Genomic DNA, 21,767 nt, shown 5'->3' with positions numbered 1-21,767 from the left:
CTTAAGTGCTTGGAGATTCATCATGTTGGAGGTTTAATGAAGTATTAATAGCACTAAGAAAGGATTAAAAACGATTTTTAATGCTTCCAGTATTTTGTTTGTCACTGAGACATCTTCAGGGAGCACAAACTAACACTTTGAACACACACAAAGGCTATATAATATTAAATGAAACAAGTGTGGATATGCCTCTAGTCCTATCTAGGTAGTGCATTTGTAGATAGCTTTGTAAATTAGAATATCTGAGAATTAATGTTTCCCAAATTTTTGGAAGTTTCTTGCAAGTGAATTTATTTAAATTGCAATTTAAATAAGTTTAAATAAATATGGTTTTAATAAATACTTAAATACATAAATTTCAGTAATTTAAATTAATACTGAGATGAAATGTTGGAAGCATTAAAATAGTTTTTAATCCTTACTCACTGATACTCCATTAAACCTCCAACATGAGGGTCTTTTATTATCTAATCCTAGTCAATCCATGATACTGAATGATTCAGTTTACAACCTTCCATTACCAGAATTCGCATAATAAATGAATAAATAAAAATAAGATGATCAAAAAAATGATTTAAAAAAATGAAGCTAAATTATGTGGAGAAAACAATTTTTACATTTGTTTGATCTTTTTTCTTTTCTGTAGATGAATGTAGATGATTGTAATTTTTTATAATGTAAAATACAAATGTTTCTGATGCTTTATGAGTACATATGTGTCTTGTTGATGAAATTCTTTTGTTACAGATCTTAACAGGTCATACAGGGTCAGTGCTATGTTTGCAATACGATGACAAAGTAATAATCAGTGGTTCTAGTGATTCAACAGTGAGGTATAAATTTTCACACTAGTTTTAAAGTGCTGTTATTGTAGATGTTCATTTATATTTTATTATTTTAATTTGGTATAGTTGAGATGTGGTCTTCTTCATACATTTTTCACATACATCCTCCCATAAGAAACAAATGGGTAGAGTTTGTTGCCTTGGTCAGTATGTTGGGACCTCAGATTGTAAGCATTTGTGAGATCTTGCTATCAGAATCAGCCATACTAACTAGTATTGAGTGTGAAGGGTACAGTATTCTTAGGAAGGATAAGAGAGGGTAGGAGAGGAGGTGGGGGGAGGCATGCTGCTAATGATACCAGATGACTTGAATCCAGTTAGTTGAGACATATGATTGTATTATTACTACTACCAGTATTTCATGTGGCAGTGAGTTTGAAGCCATCTGGTGTGAGGTGGAATCTAACAAGATCAATTACATAGTGGGGTGTTGTTACAGAACCTTGTGGATCAGTTATTGTGATGAAGTAATGCATCGCCAAATAACAAAGATGAGCACGAAAAGAGTAATCATAATGGGAGACTTTAATTATCCAAATATTGATTGGGTAGCAGTAGAATCTCATGAGAAGAATGAAAACAAATTTATTGAGCTCTTGCGGGACAACTTCTTCAAGCAGCATGTGACAGAAGGAACTCGAGTTCAAAGAGTGTTAGATTTGATTATAGTGTCAGTGGGTGTTTCATTTAAAGATGTAACTATTCTGTCTCTGGCTGTTGACAGTGTTCATGGAGTACTCACTTGGGATGTGACTAAGTTTGAATGTTCAGTTCAGAAAAGGTTACATGCTAAACTACAAAGCAGGAAATTATGGCCAACTGAGATATACTGAGTTCAGTAGAATGGGATTAGTTGCTGGATGGGAAGAATATCAACAGTGCATGGGAAGCATTTAAACAATACTTAAGTGATGCAATATCAAAATGTGTCCCGAGAGTTTGAAGAATAAATAGAGTAGGAGTCAAATGGATGTTTAATCTTATTAAGCAAGAGATTCGTAAGAAAAGAACGATGTGGAAGGAATACCGTATGCATAAGGATGATGTCTGTTGTGAAAATTATAAGTAGCAGGCTAGAATAGTCACAGCTGTTGTATGGAAAGCAAAGTCAGAGTATGAAAAGAAACTTGCTGCACATGCTAAAGACAACCCACAAGAATTCTATCGATATGATGCAAGTAAAAGAGAGAATGAATATGAAAGACTAACTCTTCTAAATGCAGATAGTGTGAGGGGTAACAGATGCAGAAGAGGTTGTTCAACTAATGAGTGCCCATTTTGTTAAAAGCTATCAACCTGGTGTATACAACATTTAGCTCACAGCAACCTCTTCACTGGATGAAGAAACTTAAGTGTATGAGGATGAGGTATTAGAGCTGTTGCACAAACTGAATAAGAATTCAGCTATAGGGACTGATGGTATATCAGCTTAAGGTGCTTAAGGGTCTAAGCTATATAACTGAGAGGAGACCTCCACATAGCCTTTAAAGTAATGCAGAAAACTGATCAGGGCTTCTGACCTAATGTCCAATCCCCACTTTTTCATGGTGTACCCTGTGAGGTATCTACATTGAATACTGAATGAACGAGGATGGGCTGGCAATTTGGGGATTTAGCCGACCAAATTGTATTCTTATTGGCTTAAACCAAAATACAAAATGATGGTACAACATGACAGAATTTCATGCCGGCTGGGGCATTGCCTGGTTAAACAAGGGCCCCGTTGTTTTTGCTAGGGAACCAGGACAAACAGCAAAAAGTCAGCTACTGGAACAAATCCTAAAACATAAGAAGCCTGAATGGCATCGAAATGGAGCTTACTGAGGAATTGGATAAGTACCAGATCGGCATAATAGAGGTGACTAAAACAAAAAAGACAAAAACTGGTGAGATCTTTCTGAGCAATAAATACAAAATGTTATATTCAGGCAATGACAATCAAGGAAAAGTAGCCATAGTATTCAACACTAAATACATGGTTAATCCTCTTGAATGGCAGGCAGTCTCAAGTAGAGTGAAGTGTGGACAAATATCAGAATGGGAAACTGGACAATGAGACTTATTTGTGCCTATGGTCCCACAGAAGGTTCTACTAAGAAGTGGAGGAATTTTTTGATGCTTTAGAAAAAGCAACTGACACAATGAAAAAGGAAAAGTTGGTCCTTGTTGGGGATCTAAATAGCAGAGTAGGAAATGATTGTCAGACATACAATATATTGGGAATATTTTGAGAAAAGAGCAAAGCTAATAATAATGGTAAACACCTATTGGATTTCTGCTCAGGACATGGACTAGTTATTACTAACACAATGTTCCAACATAAAAATGTGCACAAATTCACATGGAGAGAACAGGCAAGGAATAAGAAAAGTCTCATTGACTATGTTATTGTTGATAGCAATGTTTTCTACCTGGTGCAGGATACCAGAGTGTACAGATGATTTGAAATTGGAAGTGATCACCATGTAGTGTTGAGCAGAATAAAATTGAATTTCATATCGAAAAGAATAACATGTAAGAAAGTTTTAAAGCGAATAAAAGTTGAGCAGCTCTTAGATGTGAACTGTAATGTAGACTAAAATATACAAACATTATTCAAGAAAAAATGAAAGAGTTTGAAAACAGGAACCAAACCTTGGAGATTCAGTGGCAAGCCCTGCAGAAAACCCTGATTGATTCAGCCAGAGAGGCATGTGGTGAGGTTGTCTGTAAGGATAGAAAAATCAGAACTCCATGGTGGACACAGGAAGTTAAAGAGACAGTGAAAGAAAAGAAGATAGCATATCAAAAGATCCTATCAAATAAGTCAGCTTGTGCTCTTAGAGAATACAGACACAAATGTAAGAAAACTAAATATTGTGTAAAACACTATTTAGCTAAACAAAAGTCATGGGAGGACTTTGATAAGATCATTGAAAATAAATATCAAGAAGGTGGCAAGATATTCTGCTCAAAAATGGAATAAAGAGTACTGTAAAAGGAATTAGAGATAGTAACGGTGAAATGAAAACTGTTGAAAAAGTTGTCCTTGAAGTATGGAGTAATTACTTCGAAAAATTGCTAAATGAAAAAAGCAGTGATGACAGCATAGTGGTAAAAAACACTGACCAGGCATGCAGTCAGGAATACATATACATACTTGAAGTAGAAAAAGCCATCAAAATTCTGAAATGTGGAAAGACAGTAGGACTAGATGATATTCGACCAGAAATGCTCAAGTATGGAGGTATAAAAGTCTTTCAATGGCTGTACTGCATAGTTCAGAAGGCCTGGACAGAGAGATGAATTCCAGATGATTGGAGTAAAGCTTTTAGTACCCATATATAAAAAGGGAAATAAAACTGAATGTGAGATTTACAGAAGTATTTCTCTATTGAGTGTTCCTGGTAAGATTTATGCAAGTATACTTAAGAAACGGTTGAGAAGGATTGTGTAAGAGAAGCTGGGTGAAGAACAAGCTGGATTCAGGCCAAATAGAGGCTGTCAGGATCAGATTTTCACTTTTTGACAGATAGTTGAGAAATCAGGTGAATATAACAAAGATCTGAATTTAAGTTTTGTAGATATGGAAAAGGCATATGGCAAGGTGCCAAAAGAGAAGCTATTCAAAATGCTACAGTTATATGGTGTCAGTGGGGCATTATATCAAGCAATACCTAGTCTTTATTTGAGTTGTAAGTCAGCAGTTAGAATTGAAGGAAGTACAGGAAGGTGGTTTAATATTAAATCTGGTGTGACAAGGATGTACATTATCTCCTCTGTTATTCATTATCTGTATGGATCACATTATGAAGGAAAGTGGTATTAAACCTGATATCAAAATTGGAGATGTTAATGTCAGCTCTTTGCTTTATGCAGATGATGTTATACTTCTAAATAAATCTGCTAAAAGTCTGCAAGATTCCCTGACTGAATTGAATAACTGTTGTAATAGATCTAGTATGAAGCTACTAAGATGTGATTTTTAGTGAAGATGGTAAATTAAATATGGAAATAGACAACAGAATCAACAGAGCTGGTATGGTAGGAAGTCAACTGAATAAATTTATATGGAATAAGAGAGAAATTAGCCAAAACTAAATTTGCTATATACAAGACAAGATTCAAGCCAATTTTTACTTATGGATCTGAGAGCTGGGTCAGAAGTAAAACACTGACTAAAGACTAGAGACCGCAGCTATGAGAGAGTCCTGAGAAAGATTAGGGGCATAAAGAGATGGCATCAATGGCAATATCATATTAAAAACGAGGATATTAGGAAAGAACTTGACATTATTAGCATCCAGGAATGCGTTAGCAGAGGTAATCTCACGTGGAATGGTCACTTAAACAGAATGGGATAGGAAAGATTAGAATGATTAGAAAAAACAGGTGTTCTCTGCCAAGATGGCAGGAAAAAGGCCTAGAGGAAGACCAAGATATAGGTGGATTGATAAAACTAAAAAGTGCCTTAGAAGATAGAAATATTAGATCTGATAATGTTGGAGTCTTGACAGATAACAGACTGATTTTGAGGAAAATTGTAGATAGGAAGTTAATAATGTAATTTTTCGTATTGTACTATCATATTCTGTACACTCCTTGTGTGTGTGTGTGTGTGTGTGTGTGTGTGTGTGTGTGTGTGTGTGTGTGTATAAATAATACTTTCTACATATATATACATGTAGAAAGTATTTTACCTTGGGTATAATAAATGTTAATGATTCCAAGCTATTTTAAACTTGGTTTTACTCCATTATATCAGGAATTTGATGATGATGGGATGTCAGCATGTGTGCTAAAAGAGCGTTCAGCTGAACTGGTTATTCCTTTGACCAGGCTATTTAATATGAGTCTCAGAACAGGGATGATTCTGCAGGAATGGAAAGAATGTATGGTAATTCCATTGCAGTCTTATTTATATGTTATAATAATATTAATGTACAAAGACTGATATATCCAACTATCAACTAATTAGTATCTCAGAAGTGGTGGTGAAGATTTTGGAAAAATTGGTTATAGCTCGCATTCAGAAATGGGTTGACAGTGATCTACTTTGTAAAGCAACATGTTTTTACTAAGGGAAGATCAGGTTTTAGCAACTTGCTCACATTATATAACAATGTTACCATTGAACTAGACAAGGGGAATAGATACACCATGATACTTTTGAATTTTGCTAATGCTTTTGACAGAATACAGCTTGGTAGACTGTTGCGTAAATTGGAGAATATGGGTTTTTATTATAGAATATTAGCATGATAAGAGGATGGCAGACTGATAGATATTAAAAAATGGTATACAGGAGATATGAGTCTGCAAGATTTAACATAACCAGTCGTGTACCACAAGGATCAGTGCTTGGTCCACTGTTATTCAATTGGTGCATGAATGATATTGGGAAGGATTTGATAAGTGACATAGAGCTATTTGCCAGTGATACAAAGATAGGTAGGGTGATCAGGAATACTGCTGATGTGCAGTACTTGCAGAACGATTTGAATACCCTGGAATTGTGGACATAGAAAAGATGGATGTCAGTTCAGTGTCAGTAAAAGTAAAGTCATTCTCTTTGGTGGGATTAGATATCCATTGTTGTATTATATTGGTGGGATTATGCTAAAAGAAACTGATGAGGCTAGGAATCTTGGAGTGTTAGTAGATAGGAAGTTAAAGTTCAGGGGCCATGTAGCAAAGATTGCAAATACAACTGACAAGATAATTGCACTTATGCTGAAACGAATGTAAAGATAAGGATGTCATTTTGCTTCTTTACTAGACCTTGATAAGACCTCACTTGTACTATTGTGTGCAGGTCTGGTCTCCTGGTTTCAGTTACGATTCTGATGTAGTGGAGAGAGTGCAAAGGAGAGTGTTAAAACTGATATCAGGATTGTGGAATACTGATTATGAAGACATTGAGAATTTGTAGGCTGCAGACACTAGCCAACAGGGGAAAGAGAGGTGATATGATTGAGACTCACAAACTTCTATAAGGATTATACAGGATTTCGGTTGATGGAATTTTTCAATTTATGGAGGGTGGGGAAAGGACAAGAGGGCATCCTTGGAAGCTAAGAATGAATGCCCAAGAAGTGGGTGAGATCTAGATCTCTCATAGGGTGGCATGTGATTGAAATGGATTGCCATTGGATGTTGTAAGTGCAAGTGGTGTGAATAAATTCAAGAATAAGTATGATGGCTGGTGCATGTAGTATGTGGCCTCCCTTGATGAGACCTTACTCCATGGAGGTCTCTCTTAATAATAATATAGAATGTTCCATTTGCTGATCAGTTTAGTATTTTGTTCAAGTACTCCATTAGTTGGAGTACTTGAATTAACATTAATTGGGGAAACATTAATCTTTAATGTTTCTCTGTTAGGATTTTAAATATCATCATTTTCTATTTCAAATAAATTATGTACCCTCAAAGGGTGTACACAATAATTTCATTACTTGTTTCCTTTCCACCACTTTCTTGGAATTTGGCTTTTATTTGTTAAGTCCCTGATTTGATCAACTCATTGTCTTTAAACAATAAATTACGTGATAACCACAGTAATTAATTTTAATTAAATGAAAGTAGAGATATTTTGCCTCCGGTAATTTATCAACCAGTGTTTATTGAAAACCTACCTTTACTGGCAGATACATTCATCAAAAGTCTGCTCATTGCACCTCTCAAAAAATTGGTGTTAATTAATAGAGTATATAATGTGTGCTGCTCTCCCTCAAGATTATAACAAGAAATTCTCACTATCAAAACGTTAATGGAATTTAATGGTTACAACCCTAATAAAATCCAGCATATAATTGATTCCTATGTTTCAACACCTCAGGATTCTTCAATAGACTGCAGGGTTCCAATCCCTTATATTTTTGACATTGCTGAACCGATTGGTAGAATTTTGAAGAAGTATCATTTCATTCCCACATATTTTCCTATCAACAAAATTTCTCATCTGTTGCCATCTACAAAAGACAAACTGTCGCCTCTATCATTAGCTGGCATTCACCAGATACCTTGCGAATGTAATCTAACATACTTTGGGCAGACAGGCTGTTCTGTCTCCATAGAAGCAGGTTTAAATATGAACACCTTTTTTAAGAAAGTTGCGAAGTCCTTTTACATCATCCAGATCTGGATCAGAATGATTGTCTCTCACTCTCCCAAAAGTTTGGGAGATTCTTATTTTATGTAACCATCAAAAATAGATTTTAATAATACAGTATATTTATTAATATTAATTTCTAGCATGCGGTAATAGTTTTTAATTGGTAAACTACCGACTGCAGTATGTATCTTGTATTCCCATTTCTTTGATTTGCTTGTTTCTGCATACTGATGATGTACTGTTATTTTCAGTAAAATATCTGTACTTTCATTTCATTAAAGTTAATTATGGCTCCAGGGCTGTGCTGGAGCCATAATTTGATTAAGTAAATTCTGGAAGAATTGGATTTTACTAAAATTTGTAAAGTCATTTCAGCTTTTAATTTAAATCGGAGATTAATGAAAAAAAATTTTCAGTTGAAAAATAGTTGAAATCAGCCCAGTTTTAGGGACAACAATAAGCAGAGCAATGGCATACAGTTGCCAAATAATATGGGGATATACAGCCTCCATTTAGATCTTCCCCAATATTATTAATGTACAAGTTAAACAACAATTGCTTTAAACCAGACTCCTGAGGCACACCACTAATGATTTTCCTCTTCTGGGATACAAAACTTGTTGATATCTATCGAACAGCCAATCTCCAGTCTAATGCATTGTGAGTGGTCATGTAATTTAGCACTCATGTACAGTTAGTGATTTTTATCTGTTTTATTATATTTCTTCCTCACAAAATTGGTGTATTATGGTGTATTAGTGTAGATTTGTGTGTTTTTAGACTATTTAGTATCTTATAGCATTTTTGTGATATTGTTGGCATGGCGCCAATGTGACGAACAAGGGTGATAAAGACCATGTTGTCTGGTGATTTGAATTTGTGAGATATTATTCAGTGCTGTGTGTGTGTGTGTGTGTGTGTGTGTGTGTGTGTGTGAAATGTATTCGTTGAGAAAATTAAAGAATATGTGGAAGGAAATTGAGAAATTTCAAGAATGAGTGTCTGTGAAAACAAAACAAATACTGAAGATATGATGGAAAATGATGCTATTAATGTCGAACGTGCAGACGTGGAAATAGAGGAGAATGAAATGGATATTAATAAAGAAATAGCATGGTTAAATGTTATCCTTCATGGGACAAAGCACAAAATTGAAAAATTGCAGAAGCAGCAGGAGTTAAGCAGAGCTGAAAAAAGGATCCAAAGACCAACCAAACAAACAAGAAAAACAAGTTAAGGAGAAAATTATGTATGGAGTCTCACCGACCAGTGGAGTACAAAATCCTGTTTCCCGGCTGCAAAAATTCATCATATTAGCCATGCCATACAGATGCAAAAAGGTAAGTCGAAGGAAATGATCGTCTTGTTCGAGTGCTTCTAAATGGTTTTGGTGTTAGGTGTCTGGAGAGCTTTGTTCATCGAGCATGATGAAGTGCAAATTCAGGGAAACTTTAGCAATTAGGGTGGGAGCAAGTGAATTTGTCTGAAGGCACCCATGAAACGAGTGAGTGTGAGAATAACCAAGTGAGGAATCTAATCTCACAAGCAAAAATATTGAATATGGTAGTCAATTCAGAAAATTAAGGTGTGTGGGAGACTAAAGAGATGCTGCAGTTTCTGTATGCTAATGCCAGAAGTATCAGGAACAAGAGGAAGGAGTTTTTTGCATGGTTAGTGCAACCTTGCCAAAAGTTATAGGCATTAGTCAGACTTGGCTGACAGCAGATGTAGTTACAAGGATTGAATGTGAAGGGTTTAGTATTTTCAGGGAAGATAGAGAAGATATGCGGGGGGGGGGGGGGGGGAGTACTGCTGATGATATAGTAGATGAATTGCAACCAAAAAGAATCAGAGATAGTCGAGAGGGGTGGCTGTTCATTTGAAGCAATCTGTTGTAAGATTATGGCCAGTAAGATAAAATATACAGTTGGTTGTTGCTATAGGGAAGGGAGTTCCGCAGATGATCTGGAAAACATGCATCACAGAATTAGTACACTGAGTACGAGTTGAGCTTATTCTGGAGGCTTCAACTATGGAGATATAGACTAGAAGTTAGAAAGATCATATGGCAGGAAGGAAATAGAATCTATATATCTGCTGAGAGATAATTACGTAAGGCAGCATGTGGTGGAGGGGACTAGGACAGGAGCATATTGGACCTGTTCGTAGGATCAGAAGAGTTATCCATAACCAAGGTGACGACAACCTTGCCTCTAATTGGTGAAAGTGACACATGCACAGTCTTGACTTAGAGATTGTAAAACATTTTTTTTTTTTTTTATGTTGAGCCCATACATGAGAGATTGGTTAATCAACCTATAGTACATTAGTACCGTAAATGGGTAGTGGGTTGGGAATGGTGGAACTTGTTTGCATTTGATTTGAAAGACTGTATATTGAATTCCTTGGGAAACACAATGGGGGGGGAAGACTTCCACAATACAGCAATTGAGGGATGAAGGAAAAGGTGAAGAAATCTGTTCTGTTTGTTTCAAGGTGCACTGTGAAGGGGTGTTGAGCAGCTACACTTATTCCAACGAGCTTAGTACTAAGTGGGGGATTTATTGATGTTATTTCAGATGAGCATTTCCCATGGAAATATTTGTAGAATATACATATTGTAGAAACCAAATGTTCTGTGCAAAAGTGGGGAGAGTGAGTTGGTAAGAGATGAGTCATTAATAAGTCTACTTGCTCTCCTCTGTATTGAGTCAAACATTTTGACTTTAGGGGCCCCACCCCATATGTGAGATCAGTATTCAATAGCTGGGTGGATTTGTGCTTTGTATAATATTAACAGCTGTTCAGGGGTAAAGTAACATCTTGAGTGAAAGAGAAATCCTAGTTTTTTTGAAGCTGAGGTAGTGGTTGTGATGTGTTTGATGTCAGGGTAATTCCAATAAGAGAAATCTCAAATTGTCCGGAAATTTGGGTATCATCAAAATGAATACTGGGAAAAAATGGTTCTTTTTATGAGAAATAGGACAAAACTGGGTTTTATTAGTATTGAAATTGATGAGGTTATCTGAACTCCATTGGAGGACAGCTTGGAGATTACAATTGTGGGTGGTGGCGGTTGAGGTGAGTTGTGTAGGGCAAGGTTTATCAAATGAAAGGTAGGAGTGCAATGTGCGTCGTCTGCAAAACCGTGTATTGGTTTGGTGGTTAGCTGAAGTTGGTCATTGATATATAGCAGGAAGAGAGTTGGTGAGAGGACAGAACCTTGTGAAACCCCAGCATTAGTTGACTGGTGAGAGGATAAGAAACCATCTGCCATTGCACACACACACACACACACAGTGTATATCCAGATAGACAGCTGGCAATCCAACTACAGAAGTCCTGAGACAGACCAAATGATGGTAGATTGCTTAGTAAGCCTTTGTGCCAGACCTGGTCAAAAGCTTTGGAAATATCAAGTGCAACAACTTGAGATTTGCCAAACTTCTCCATGGCATTTGTTCAGAGATGGGTGACATATGTGAGTAGATCTCTTGTTGATTGGCAGTGATGGAATCAGCAGACTGGCAGTCGTTTATTAGTGGGTGCCTTCAAGGTAATATAGGAGTTAGGAATAGATGATTTTTTTCCATTACTTTAGACATGACTGAGGTAAGCGAGATAGGGCAGTAGTTGGATGGCAGTGACTTGTCGCCCTTCTTGGGAATGAGTTTGAATATAGGCCAGTTTCCAGGTTGTCGGATAGATACCAGTGGAGTAAGAGAGTATATATAGGCGATATAGAATAGGGGTCAGTTCTGGTGCATAAACTTTCAGGATAATCGGAGAAATGCCATCAGGACCAGGAGACTCTTTTGTATCTAATTTGGACAGTATTTTTCTGGTCTCTTTCTGACAAAAGGATATAAGGGCATTGTATGTTGGGCATCTGGGATGGTTGGGGGAATTTACCATTGTTTGTTATGCATGCATTGGAAGCAAAGTATGAAGCCAGAAGATTGGCTTTTTCTGTGGGTGATGATGCAATAGAGCCATCTGGGGATGATAGGGTGTGGAAATATTGTTGGGCAGAAGTTATGGCCAATTGCTTTGGCAAGAGACCAAAAAGCTCAGCTGCCATTTGGACAGGCTGCTAGTTTTTTTTTTTTTTTTTTTCAAACTCTGTTTTTGAAGCATTGATTGTGTTTGTTTGCATCTATTTCGGGCTTCAGTATAAGCTCTAAAGCAGGATGGGGTTCTTGATTTGAGCCAGGCACAGTATGTTTGGTTTTTCATTTGTACACCCTTGGCACATCTTTTGGAGAACCACGGTTGAGATAGGGAACAACAGTTCAGAGTAGTGTGGGGAATGTATGTTTCCCTGCCATTCAGGATTACTTTGGTGATAAGTTCAGTGCATATGTTTGGGTTGGATGGCCGGAAGCAATAGCCGGAAGCTACTATGCCACATTCCAACCATGGGAATGTGGCATAGTAGTCGCAGAGGCTGTCTCACTTGGCACTGTTATAACGGCAAACTACTCTTGCATGGGAGTGGCTGTGTAAGCATTGTTGCATTGTGGAGGAGGTGAGCACTAGATTGTGGTCAGAATTACCTAGGGGGGCCCACTACTTTCATATTTGAAAGGGTCATTGGTGAGGAAGAGATCTAGGTGTTTCGTGAGTGTTTCAGGTTTTCTGGTATTCTGGTTGGCATCTGAACAAGTTGTAAGGTTGTTAGTGATGTTTCAGCATCTCTGCCTGCAAGATCTGTACAACTTGAGGAGGAAAGCCAGCTGGTGTTGTGGACAATAATATCTCCTAGGAGGATAATTTTGCTATTGGGAAAGTGGAACTAGAGAAAATCAATTTTTAATGAGAGGAAATTAATGACTTCAGAGTGGTTGGTTGCATTGGGGGAGCGACAGAGACATCAAATGAATTTGACCGAGTGAGAAAGGGGTATTTTCAACCAAAGAAGGTCAAAGTTGGGTGATTCTAGATTGGGTGCTCTCTGGCAAGGTATGTAAGAGTGGATGTATGTGCAGATGCCACCCTTGGGTTGAAAGGAGTTAAAAAGTGTGTAATTTGGAAGGATGAGATAAATAGTGCTGAGGGGGGCTGAGATTTGAGTTTCTGCCAGAAAGAGTAGGTGGGGTTTGCTAAACTGCAGGTGGTAGTGGACACTATTAAGGTTGGAGTTTAGTCCACAGATGTTGGTGAAGCGGATATGCAAGGTTCTGTGAGGCATATATTTGACCCCAAAGGGCTTGCACATTTTTTATGCAGTGCCTGCAAACTGGTTTCCATGGTGGCTACTAATGCCATCATTTGATTTTTGCACGAATTTAACTTGCTTGTAGTCGATGATCCAACTGGTGCCTCCATTTTGACTTTTTTTCCCCCTTCAAGTTCTCTTTGAAGATGGTGTCCTTGTTCCTTGTGTAGAAATGTTAGGTCTGGTTGAGCACGTATGCGTGATTGGGGGCAAATGTTGAACTTGTTGTTAATCGCTGTTATTAATTTAGATGTGCTTGTCGGAGTATCACAAGTCACTTTTACAAGATGTGGAAAGTTTGTTCTGTCCTTTCTTTTATTTATGGGTCCGAAATAATGGCACCTGATGATATTTTTAGAATTGATGTTGCATTCTTCTGCTAATTTGTTGATATCTTCTTTTACTGGTTTTCTGTTTTCTGTCAGAAAGTTCAGAATAACGGCATTGAATTTTTTGTTTTTGGCCTTCATCGAGTCGTATACCATTGATGCAGTTAGGTCACAGAGTTTTCCTTCGCAGGCAAAGGTGAACTTGCTTTGCGGAGCTGGTCATCAATTTGTTCGAGCTTGGCTTCCACTACTCGTATTTTAGAGGAAAAAGTTTCATTCATAGCATTGAGGTGCTGTTCGAGGTTTTCGATGCATTTACCTATGTTCAGGAGTTGTTTTATAGAAGGGAGACACAACGAACAGAAAAAGCGCTGGTTGAAGTCGATAAATCACTTGGCCGCCCAATTTGTCTATTTTGGTGCAGGAAGTGTGCAGCCACTAGCAACAGAACTCGCATAATATACCCCCTTTTTTTAATCTGTGATACCAGTTTTACAGCTGGGCACATTGTGGGATTGTTGGCGGCAATTGATGGCTCTGCGCTGGCAAGACACGGGTTGCTTGCTCATTCTTGGCTTTTGTTGTCGCTATCTTTGCTTCGTACAGTAGGCATAGGGGGGCGCTTACATGTGGCTGATTTAGAACATGGAAAGATTTAATGCACTATAAGTACTTACATGTTGTGCAGAAGTCATCCGCTGTTTAGTATCTGCTGTTAAGATTTCTGCTTAATGATTAATTTTGATGAAAAACACTCACAATAATGATAAAATGTGGGAGCACAAGTTTAGAGTAGCTTATTCACTGCTGCTGCCTGGCAGAATAAGGAAAACATGAGGAATATTCTTTCAGGGAGGAGTATTTGTGGAACTATAAAACAGGTGATTATGACATGCTTACGAAGAAGCTTAAATCTGTACCATGTATGTGTGTGTGTGTGTGTGTATGGTTATGTATATGTATATAGTAATGGGATATAGTTAAGGGTCATCTAGAGGAAGCAGTATTAAATTGTATACCTAGGGTAAGGAGGGTTAATTGGGTAGGAGTTAGATGGATGAGTAATATCATTAAGCATAAGCTGCTGAAGAAGAAAATGCTGTGGAAGGTATATAAAGAGAAAGGTGACCAGCAAACTCATAAATAATACAAGGCTCAGGTAAGAATGGAGACCAGCATGGCAAGGAAGGCAAAATCAGATTATGAGAAGAATCTTGCCAAGCAGGCCAAAGGAAATCCCAAAGAGTTTTTTTCTATGTAGCAAATAAGAGGAAGAATGACTATGGAAGATTAACCTTAATGAGTGATGACATGAGGAGACAGAAGCAGATAAAATAGTTGAGTTACTGAGTGACCACTTTGCAATGGTATATCATCCTAGTGTGAGGTTACTGCTTTAACCTATGTGACAGACACTAATGTGAGAACAGAGGTGGATGAATCGGAGGTTCTTAGGATATTTCAGAATCTCAATGTAAATACAGCTATGGGATTAGATGGGATATCAGCTAGGGTTTTGTGAGAATGTGCAAAGGAACTGGCAATGCCTTTGACTAGGCTCTTTAATTAAGTCTCAGCTCTGGTAGAGTTCCAAGAAAGTGGAAAGAGGTGAAAATAATTCTTTGCATAGGGGCGGTTCTAAGACTGCAGTAGCAAATTATGGACCAATCAGTATCTCAGGCATGGTGGTAAGAGTACTAGAAAAGTTGGTGAAAAAGAAAATTCAAGAATAGGTAGATAAAACTATGATACTGTATGAGGGTCAGTATGGTTTTATTATATTTATCATATTGGTCCTGTCTTCGTAATTTACTAACTTTTTATAATAGAGTAACAGCTGAGTTGGATAAAGGAAATGGCTACGTGATGATTTTGCTGGATTTTCCAAAGGCATTTGACAGAACACCACATGGAACACTTTAACACAAATTAGAACAAATGGGAATATATATGATACTAGTTAAGTGGATAAGAGGGTGGCTGCTGGACAGATATCAAAAACTGGTGTATGGAAGAGCAGAATTGAGGCAATTCCTATATCATTAATTTGTAATTAATATCATTTTATCATTAATTTGTAAATTAATGATATAGGAAATATTCAATTGTTTGCTGATAATGCGAAATTAGGTATAGTAATACTTAATCGAGGCAATGTGGAGAGCTTGCAGGATGATTTAACTAAGCTGTCAGTATGGGCCAAAGTTAATGGGTGTCAGTGTAATGTCAAGAAATGTAAAGTTGGGCATTTTTGCATAAATAGATTGCATGCTATGTATCACATTCATGACACTCTACTCCAGGAAATAGATGAAGGTAGGGATTTAGAGGGGAGGGGGGGGTAGTATAGAGAAAGTAGAAGTTTAGAGGACATCTTGTTTAAGTTGCTGAGATAGCTCATAAAATTACTTCGCTGTTGAAAAACACACTAACAAGTAGAAAGAAGGAAGTTGCCATTCCTGTTTATAAAACCTTGATATGACCACATCTGGATTACTATGCTCAGGTTTGAACTTTTGGGTTTCTTGTGGACACAGTGGTGGTGGAGATGATTCAGAGGCAAGCAACTAAGATGGTGAGTGGCCTATGGAATGTTCACTATGAAGATAGATTGAAGGTATGTGAAATGCAGAAGTTGGTTGATAGGAAGAAAAGGGAGATATGATAGAAACATTTAAGTTGCTTAAAGGGTTTATAGGATAGATGCAGAGGAAATGTTTCAGCACTTGGCTAGAAGGACCAGAACACGGGGTCATCCCTGGAAGTTGAACAAAGGTGTGGTTAGTAGGGAGGTGTGAGGACTACATTTTTTGCTTGGAGAGTTGTGAACGAGTGGAATGGGTTGCCAGTCATTTGTGAGTGCTTCGTCTGTTAATCAGTTCAAGGAGAAGTATGATAAATTGTGTGGACAGATTGGGTCTCCCGCAATGAGTTTTCAGACTATGGATGTGCTCATACAATCATCATTATCAAATTCCTGACATGCACCCTCAAGGGCTGTACAGGATATGATAGTACTACATGAAAAATTTACATCATTATTAACTTCCTGTCTGCAATTTTCCTCCAAATCAATCTCTTACCTGTTAAGACTCCAACATTATCAGATCTTATATTTCTATATTCTAAGGCACTTTTTACTGTATCAATCTGCCTATATCTTGATCTTCCTCTGGGTCTTTTTCCTGCCAACCTGAGAACACTTGTTTTGCTAACCTTAGATTAGCTCTACTAACACATTGCTGAATGCTTACAATCTCATATTATTTCCTAATATTCTCATTTTTAATATGATATTGCCATTGATCTCATCTGTTCATGCTCCTAAACTTTTTCAGGACTCGAATATCTGTGGTCTCTAGTCTGGTCAAGTGTTTTATTTCTAACCCAGCTCTTAGATCCAGAAGTTAAAATAGGTTTGGAACCATCATGTATACAGCTACTTTAGTGTTTTGACTAATATAATTACTAGGGGGAAGAGCCCCCCCCCCCTAGTAATTATATACAAAGTACCACACAGTGTGATAAAGTAAAGAATTTAAGGAACTATTTTATTCAGTGTAAGCCTATAGTATGAATGGTAAGAAAAGCCAGAAATGTTGCTTATTCCAGTTCTTCCAAGATAACCCGAAAAAGAGTATAGGTAGTTCTTGAATATCCCTTGTGCTTTACTAATTTCCTGTCACCTGTATTGATAATGGTTATCCTTCTGTGGTCATTCTTCCCTTTACTCACTACATACCAAAAGAATTTTTGGATTTCATTTGTTTTTTTCCAGCCAACTTTTCTCTTAATATGATTTTGTCTTCATCGCCATGGTTATTACTCTTCTGCTCTTTATGCTGCTCCTTAACCTAGTGAACACACACTTCTTCCAATACTAGTACACAATATTTGCATTTTATGCATCTCTAGCTTTAAAAGTTTGGTCACCTAATTAACTCTCCTGCGGTTTATTTTCCTAAATTTGAAGATGCAGTCAGTTATAGCTGCTTTGAGACATCCCTTGATCACTTCCCATACATGACTGATTGTCCCTTCCATGCAGTTTTTTATCTCATACCAAGGCACAGCTTGAAGTTACCTTCTCAGTTTATCATAATCACCTTATTGGTTCCATATACACTTCTTTTTAAATAAAATTCCCATATTTGCTACCATCTAAGGTAAAACTACATGATCACTTTCACCAATTTGAGACAAAATAGTACCTCATTTATAGGCATTCTCAGATGACCAATTTCAGTATCCTTGTACCATGAGTCTCTTCCTTCATATGCTGCTTAAGGAAGTTGCCCCTCAATAAGTCTATAAATCTCTTTCCTCTTGTATGTTTTCTCCACCCACCATTCTGTATTTCCACAGTTGAAAGTATCCATAGTGATAGTCTCATGTGAGTCTCATGATGACCCTGGTCTATATTAGCATCTAACTATGAATTTTGTTTCATTAACCTCTAAACCAGATGGCCTCAAATCCATTTCCCGTGTTACTCATACTTTCACCTTCATTCTTACTCTGTGCAGTAGTTGCATTCACTTTATCTATAGCCATTAGTAGTGTACTTATCCTTCTTTCTTATTTTGCTTATCTTCCCTAAATACACTGTACCTCCATCGTATTCTTTCCTGTAAGGATATCCTCTTCTGTTGACTGGATCTCACTGATGCCAATAATTTTTGATCCGTTTGCATTTACCATTGCAAACAATTTCTTATATTCCTGCTACATCTGGTATTAGAGAACATGCATGATAACCAATCACCAGGATGATGGATATTCAAGTAACTCTCAAATCCTTATCCATTCAGATTCCTCAGCTAAATTTACCTTCACCACTTCTGTAGCCACCACTGCTTCTCCTGCCTGACAAAACTAGTTCTACTTTTCTTGGGCTATATCTTCCATACCATCTTTCCGTCACTTTCTTTATCATCAAAATCACAATGTCGATCATATACCTTAATATGCCCATGCAAGATCTCATGCATTGCAGCCATCTCATCTAGATTATCTTTCACAGACAACATTTCTCCAGGTTTCTGATACTAAATCCATGTAAGTACAAGTTTACCCTGTTAGAACAAATTGTTCCTCCCATCATAATTACCAGATACGTCAGCCTACAGTTCATCATTTCTCCTATATGGCTTTCTCATTGAATCACCTTGAATCATTCACACTCACAGCTTTCCTTGAGAATTCATCAGGTAATTTTTTTTTTAAAATTCAATTAAACTGCATTGTGAACTGGATTTGTATGTTTGTAAAGGAGAAGAGAATGATTGTAATATGCAAAAATTTGAAGCCTTCTTGGGATGGATCTAGCTTCACTCTCTGAATTTCATTAATCCTGATGCATATTCAGTTGTTTGACATACAAATGGCATTGTGTCTTGATTAATCTTTATGCATTCCATTGTAAGTCCTAAAAGGCAGGTGTTGTTTTGATATATCAAAAATTTAACATTTATTTTATGTATGAGAGAAGTTAGAATGAATTGAAAAGTTCTTCCTTCCCTTGACTGTGAACCTCTGCAGTTTCGAGAGAGAGAAAGAGCATGTTTTTTGGAGGGGGGGGACTTCCCACATTTATGAAGTTTTCCATTCATGATTCATACTTATAACCACAATTATGAATGCGGATCAGATAACATTTTGCTATGTGATCCATTTTCTTTGCATGTTCTCTAATGTAATCCATGATCTAAAAACATTCCCCCCCCCCAGGAAGTTGAAAATAAAAGTTGTGCATATGTACTGTTAGATGGAGAATGCCGTGGTATAGTACTAACTTATGTTTCAGGAATGTCATTGCAGGTGTACCTTGCTATTGCCAGTATTCTCTGCTTATGTGTTGGTTTACATCAACATCCTAGAATAGAGTTACCCAGTAAGCTAGTCTCCATGAAATAATGTTGTTGGGAACTCCATAATGACTGTAGCAGTGCCTATCTCGGGACACTTGCAGAGATAAGTGGCTATAGAAAATATGTCAGAGTTTATTTTTATCCTTTTATCGTTTTTCCTTACTTCAGTTGGAATAATGGAGAAATCATGGTCTTTATTTGCTACCATTAATTTTACTACATTTTTAATGATAATCCCACCTACAAAGGCTGGAATCTGCAGTACATCAGCACTGTTCCAGAGTATTTCTGAACATGGTATTTCTAAATCTACTTCATTTATTCATGCAGATGATGAAAATCACTTATTATTATCTTAGACCACCCAGGAGTCAAGTACTCAACGTGGGAGACTATACATCACCCAAACCAGCTGTCGTGCCTTCTCTTAAACTCATTCACTCTATATGCACTCACCATTTCAAGGCAAACGGTTTCATTCACTCAGCTCTGTGTGAGGGAAAAATCTAGCTCTTATCCCTTTCTTTATGACAAACAAACTTAACTTCCATGGATTCCCCTTCCCTATGTTCTCTTCCCACCTTCCACATAACGAAAAATTTCATAAGACATATTTTATAATACCCATTCAGAAGTTTGTAGACCTCTGTCATATTACACATCTTTCTCCTGTTAACCATAGTATGTGATCCACATATCCTCAGTCTGCCCTCATAATCTACATTCCATAATCCCAATATAATCTTTGTAACTCTTCTTTTTGTATTCTTTCCATAGCTTTATCCCTTCTGAACCCAGGAGACCAAATCTGCACACATTAGTCCACGTGCTGCCTTGCAGATGCCTGTAAATGCTTCATGTGTAATTAAACCTCATGAAATTAAAATGCACCTTTGGATGAAAACAGTAAGTTATGTGAAGGAGAAGTAAGGTGCTCCTTTTAAATCAAAGTTAGTCGTGTTATGTATGTGTATTTGGGGTGGCATGGAGGGATCATAATTGATCAATGTTGTGTTGAAATATATAAAAGAACAGATCAAAAAATTTCTTTTTGTTCAGTTGAAAACATTACTATTTTATTACCATATTTCTGATATTATTTATCTTCTATACATGTTTTTTGAAATTCATGTTATTTTTATTTTTTAATCAGTAGGAAAATACAAGTTGCATATCTGTTTATTTTCAGGGTATGGGATGTAACTTCAGGTGAAATGGTAAATACCTTAATTCACCATTGTGAAGCTGTTTTGCATTTAAGATTTAATAATGGCATGATGGTTACTTGCTCAAAGGTAATGAATTATTTGTTGTTTTTTTCAATCATGAAAACTTGAAATATGCTTTTGATTTTTTTTTCTTCAATAGAAATAAGACATTGATATACACATTTGATTAGATCAGATTTTTTTAGAAAAAGACTACTTAAAAAATTGAATTTGTGTTTTTGTTTTTGAGCTTTCCTATAAAAATAGGAAGGAGTGAGCGTATAGAAACTTATAGGAAATTGTTATAGTTCTTAATAAAATCTGATTTTATTATTTCATTAAATTTATATTATAAAATAACATGAATTATGGGATTCTGGTTCAAGGATACATAGTGGTTTGTTGGCGAATTTAGTACTCCTGTAAAGTTGGTGATTTTTATTGTGTTTTCCCTTAGAAAATTAGTGTTTTGAAGTATACTAGTGTAGATTTTAGTATTTTATAGTGTATTTAGTACTTTATCGTATATTTTTATTAAGATATTTCAATATTAGTATACATTTAAAATGGCACCAAAAAAGCAAGAAATGTAATTCTAAAAAAAGCACTGCAGGCGAGAACATGAAGGTTAGCACTGCTAAGGAGGTTATTGTACACATGGAGGAGGTTAACGAAAATAAACTAACTGCCAAAATAGCAAAGTTGAAACAGATCATCAGAGAGACGATGCAGGAATTGCAAAAAGTTGAGAAACTTTTAAATGAGCACAGGGAGAAAAAGAAAAATGAACAGAAAAATAAGAAACAACAAAGCAAAGAAACAGGTAAGTCAGGAAATAATGGAAATCAGGTAAGTGATGTTGTTAGTAAAAAGAAAGAAGTTATCTGGTATGGTGACTATAATAAAACATGCTATAGATGAACGAGTTATAACATTGAGTTTTCCTGGAGCGAAAATTAAAAATATAACGCAAGCAATTCAAAAACAGAAAAGAAAAGTAAATGAAATCGTAGTTGTAGTAGGTATGAACGATTTAACTGGTGATAAGTTCTGTATGAGAGAGGACATGAAAGAGTTGTTGGAAGAGACGAGAGAGTGAGGAAGTGAAAATCATTAGCATTTTGCCACGTTTCAATAAAAATTAATTAAAACGAAGGGCTATTATGGCATACGATTAAATGTGTAGGCTATGTAGAAGAAA

General features: G+C 36.6%; 1 protein-coding gene across 1 annotated transcript in view; it reads left to right on the top strand.

Annotated features, from left to right (window-relative positions):
* Nucleotides 1-21,767, top strand: part of LOC150110561 (beta-TrCP-like) — a 171,976-nt gene that overhangs the window by 88,295 nt on the left and 61,914 nt on the right. The window contains exons 6-7 of the mRNA XM_090394800.1: nt 748-833; nt 20,548-20,653. Of these exons, the coding sequence (XP_090250926.1) occupies nt 748-833; nt 20,548-20,653 (192 nt within the window). The remainder of the gene's footprint in view (nt 1-747; nt 834-20,547; nt 20,654-21,767) is intronic.

The sequence above is a fragment of the Typopeltis vanoorti genome, chromosome 1, assembly GCF_054136105.1.
Source record: "Typopeltis vanoorti isolate ZY-2024b chromosome 1, IOZ_Tvanoo_1.0, whole genome shotgun sequence".
Lineage (NCBI taxonomy): Eukaryota > Metazoa > Arthropoda > Arachnida > Uropygi > Thelyphonidae > Typopeltis > Typopeltis vanoorti.
This window is presented reverse-complemented; position numbering and strand designations above follow the sequence as displayed.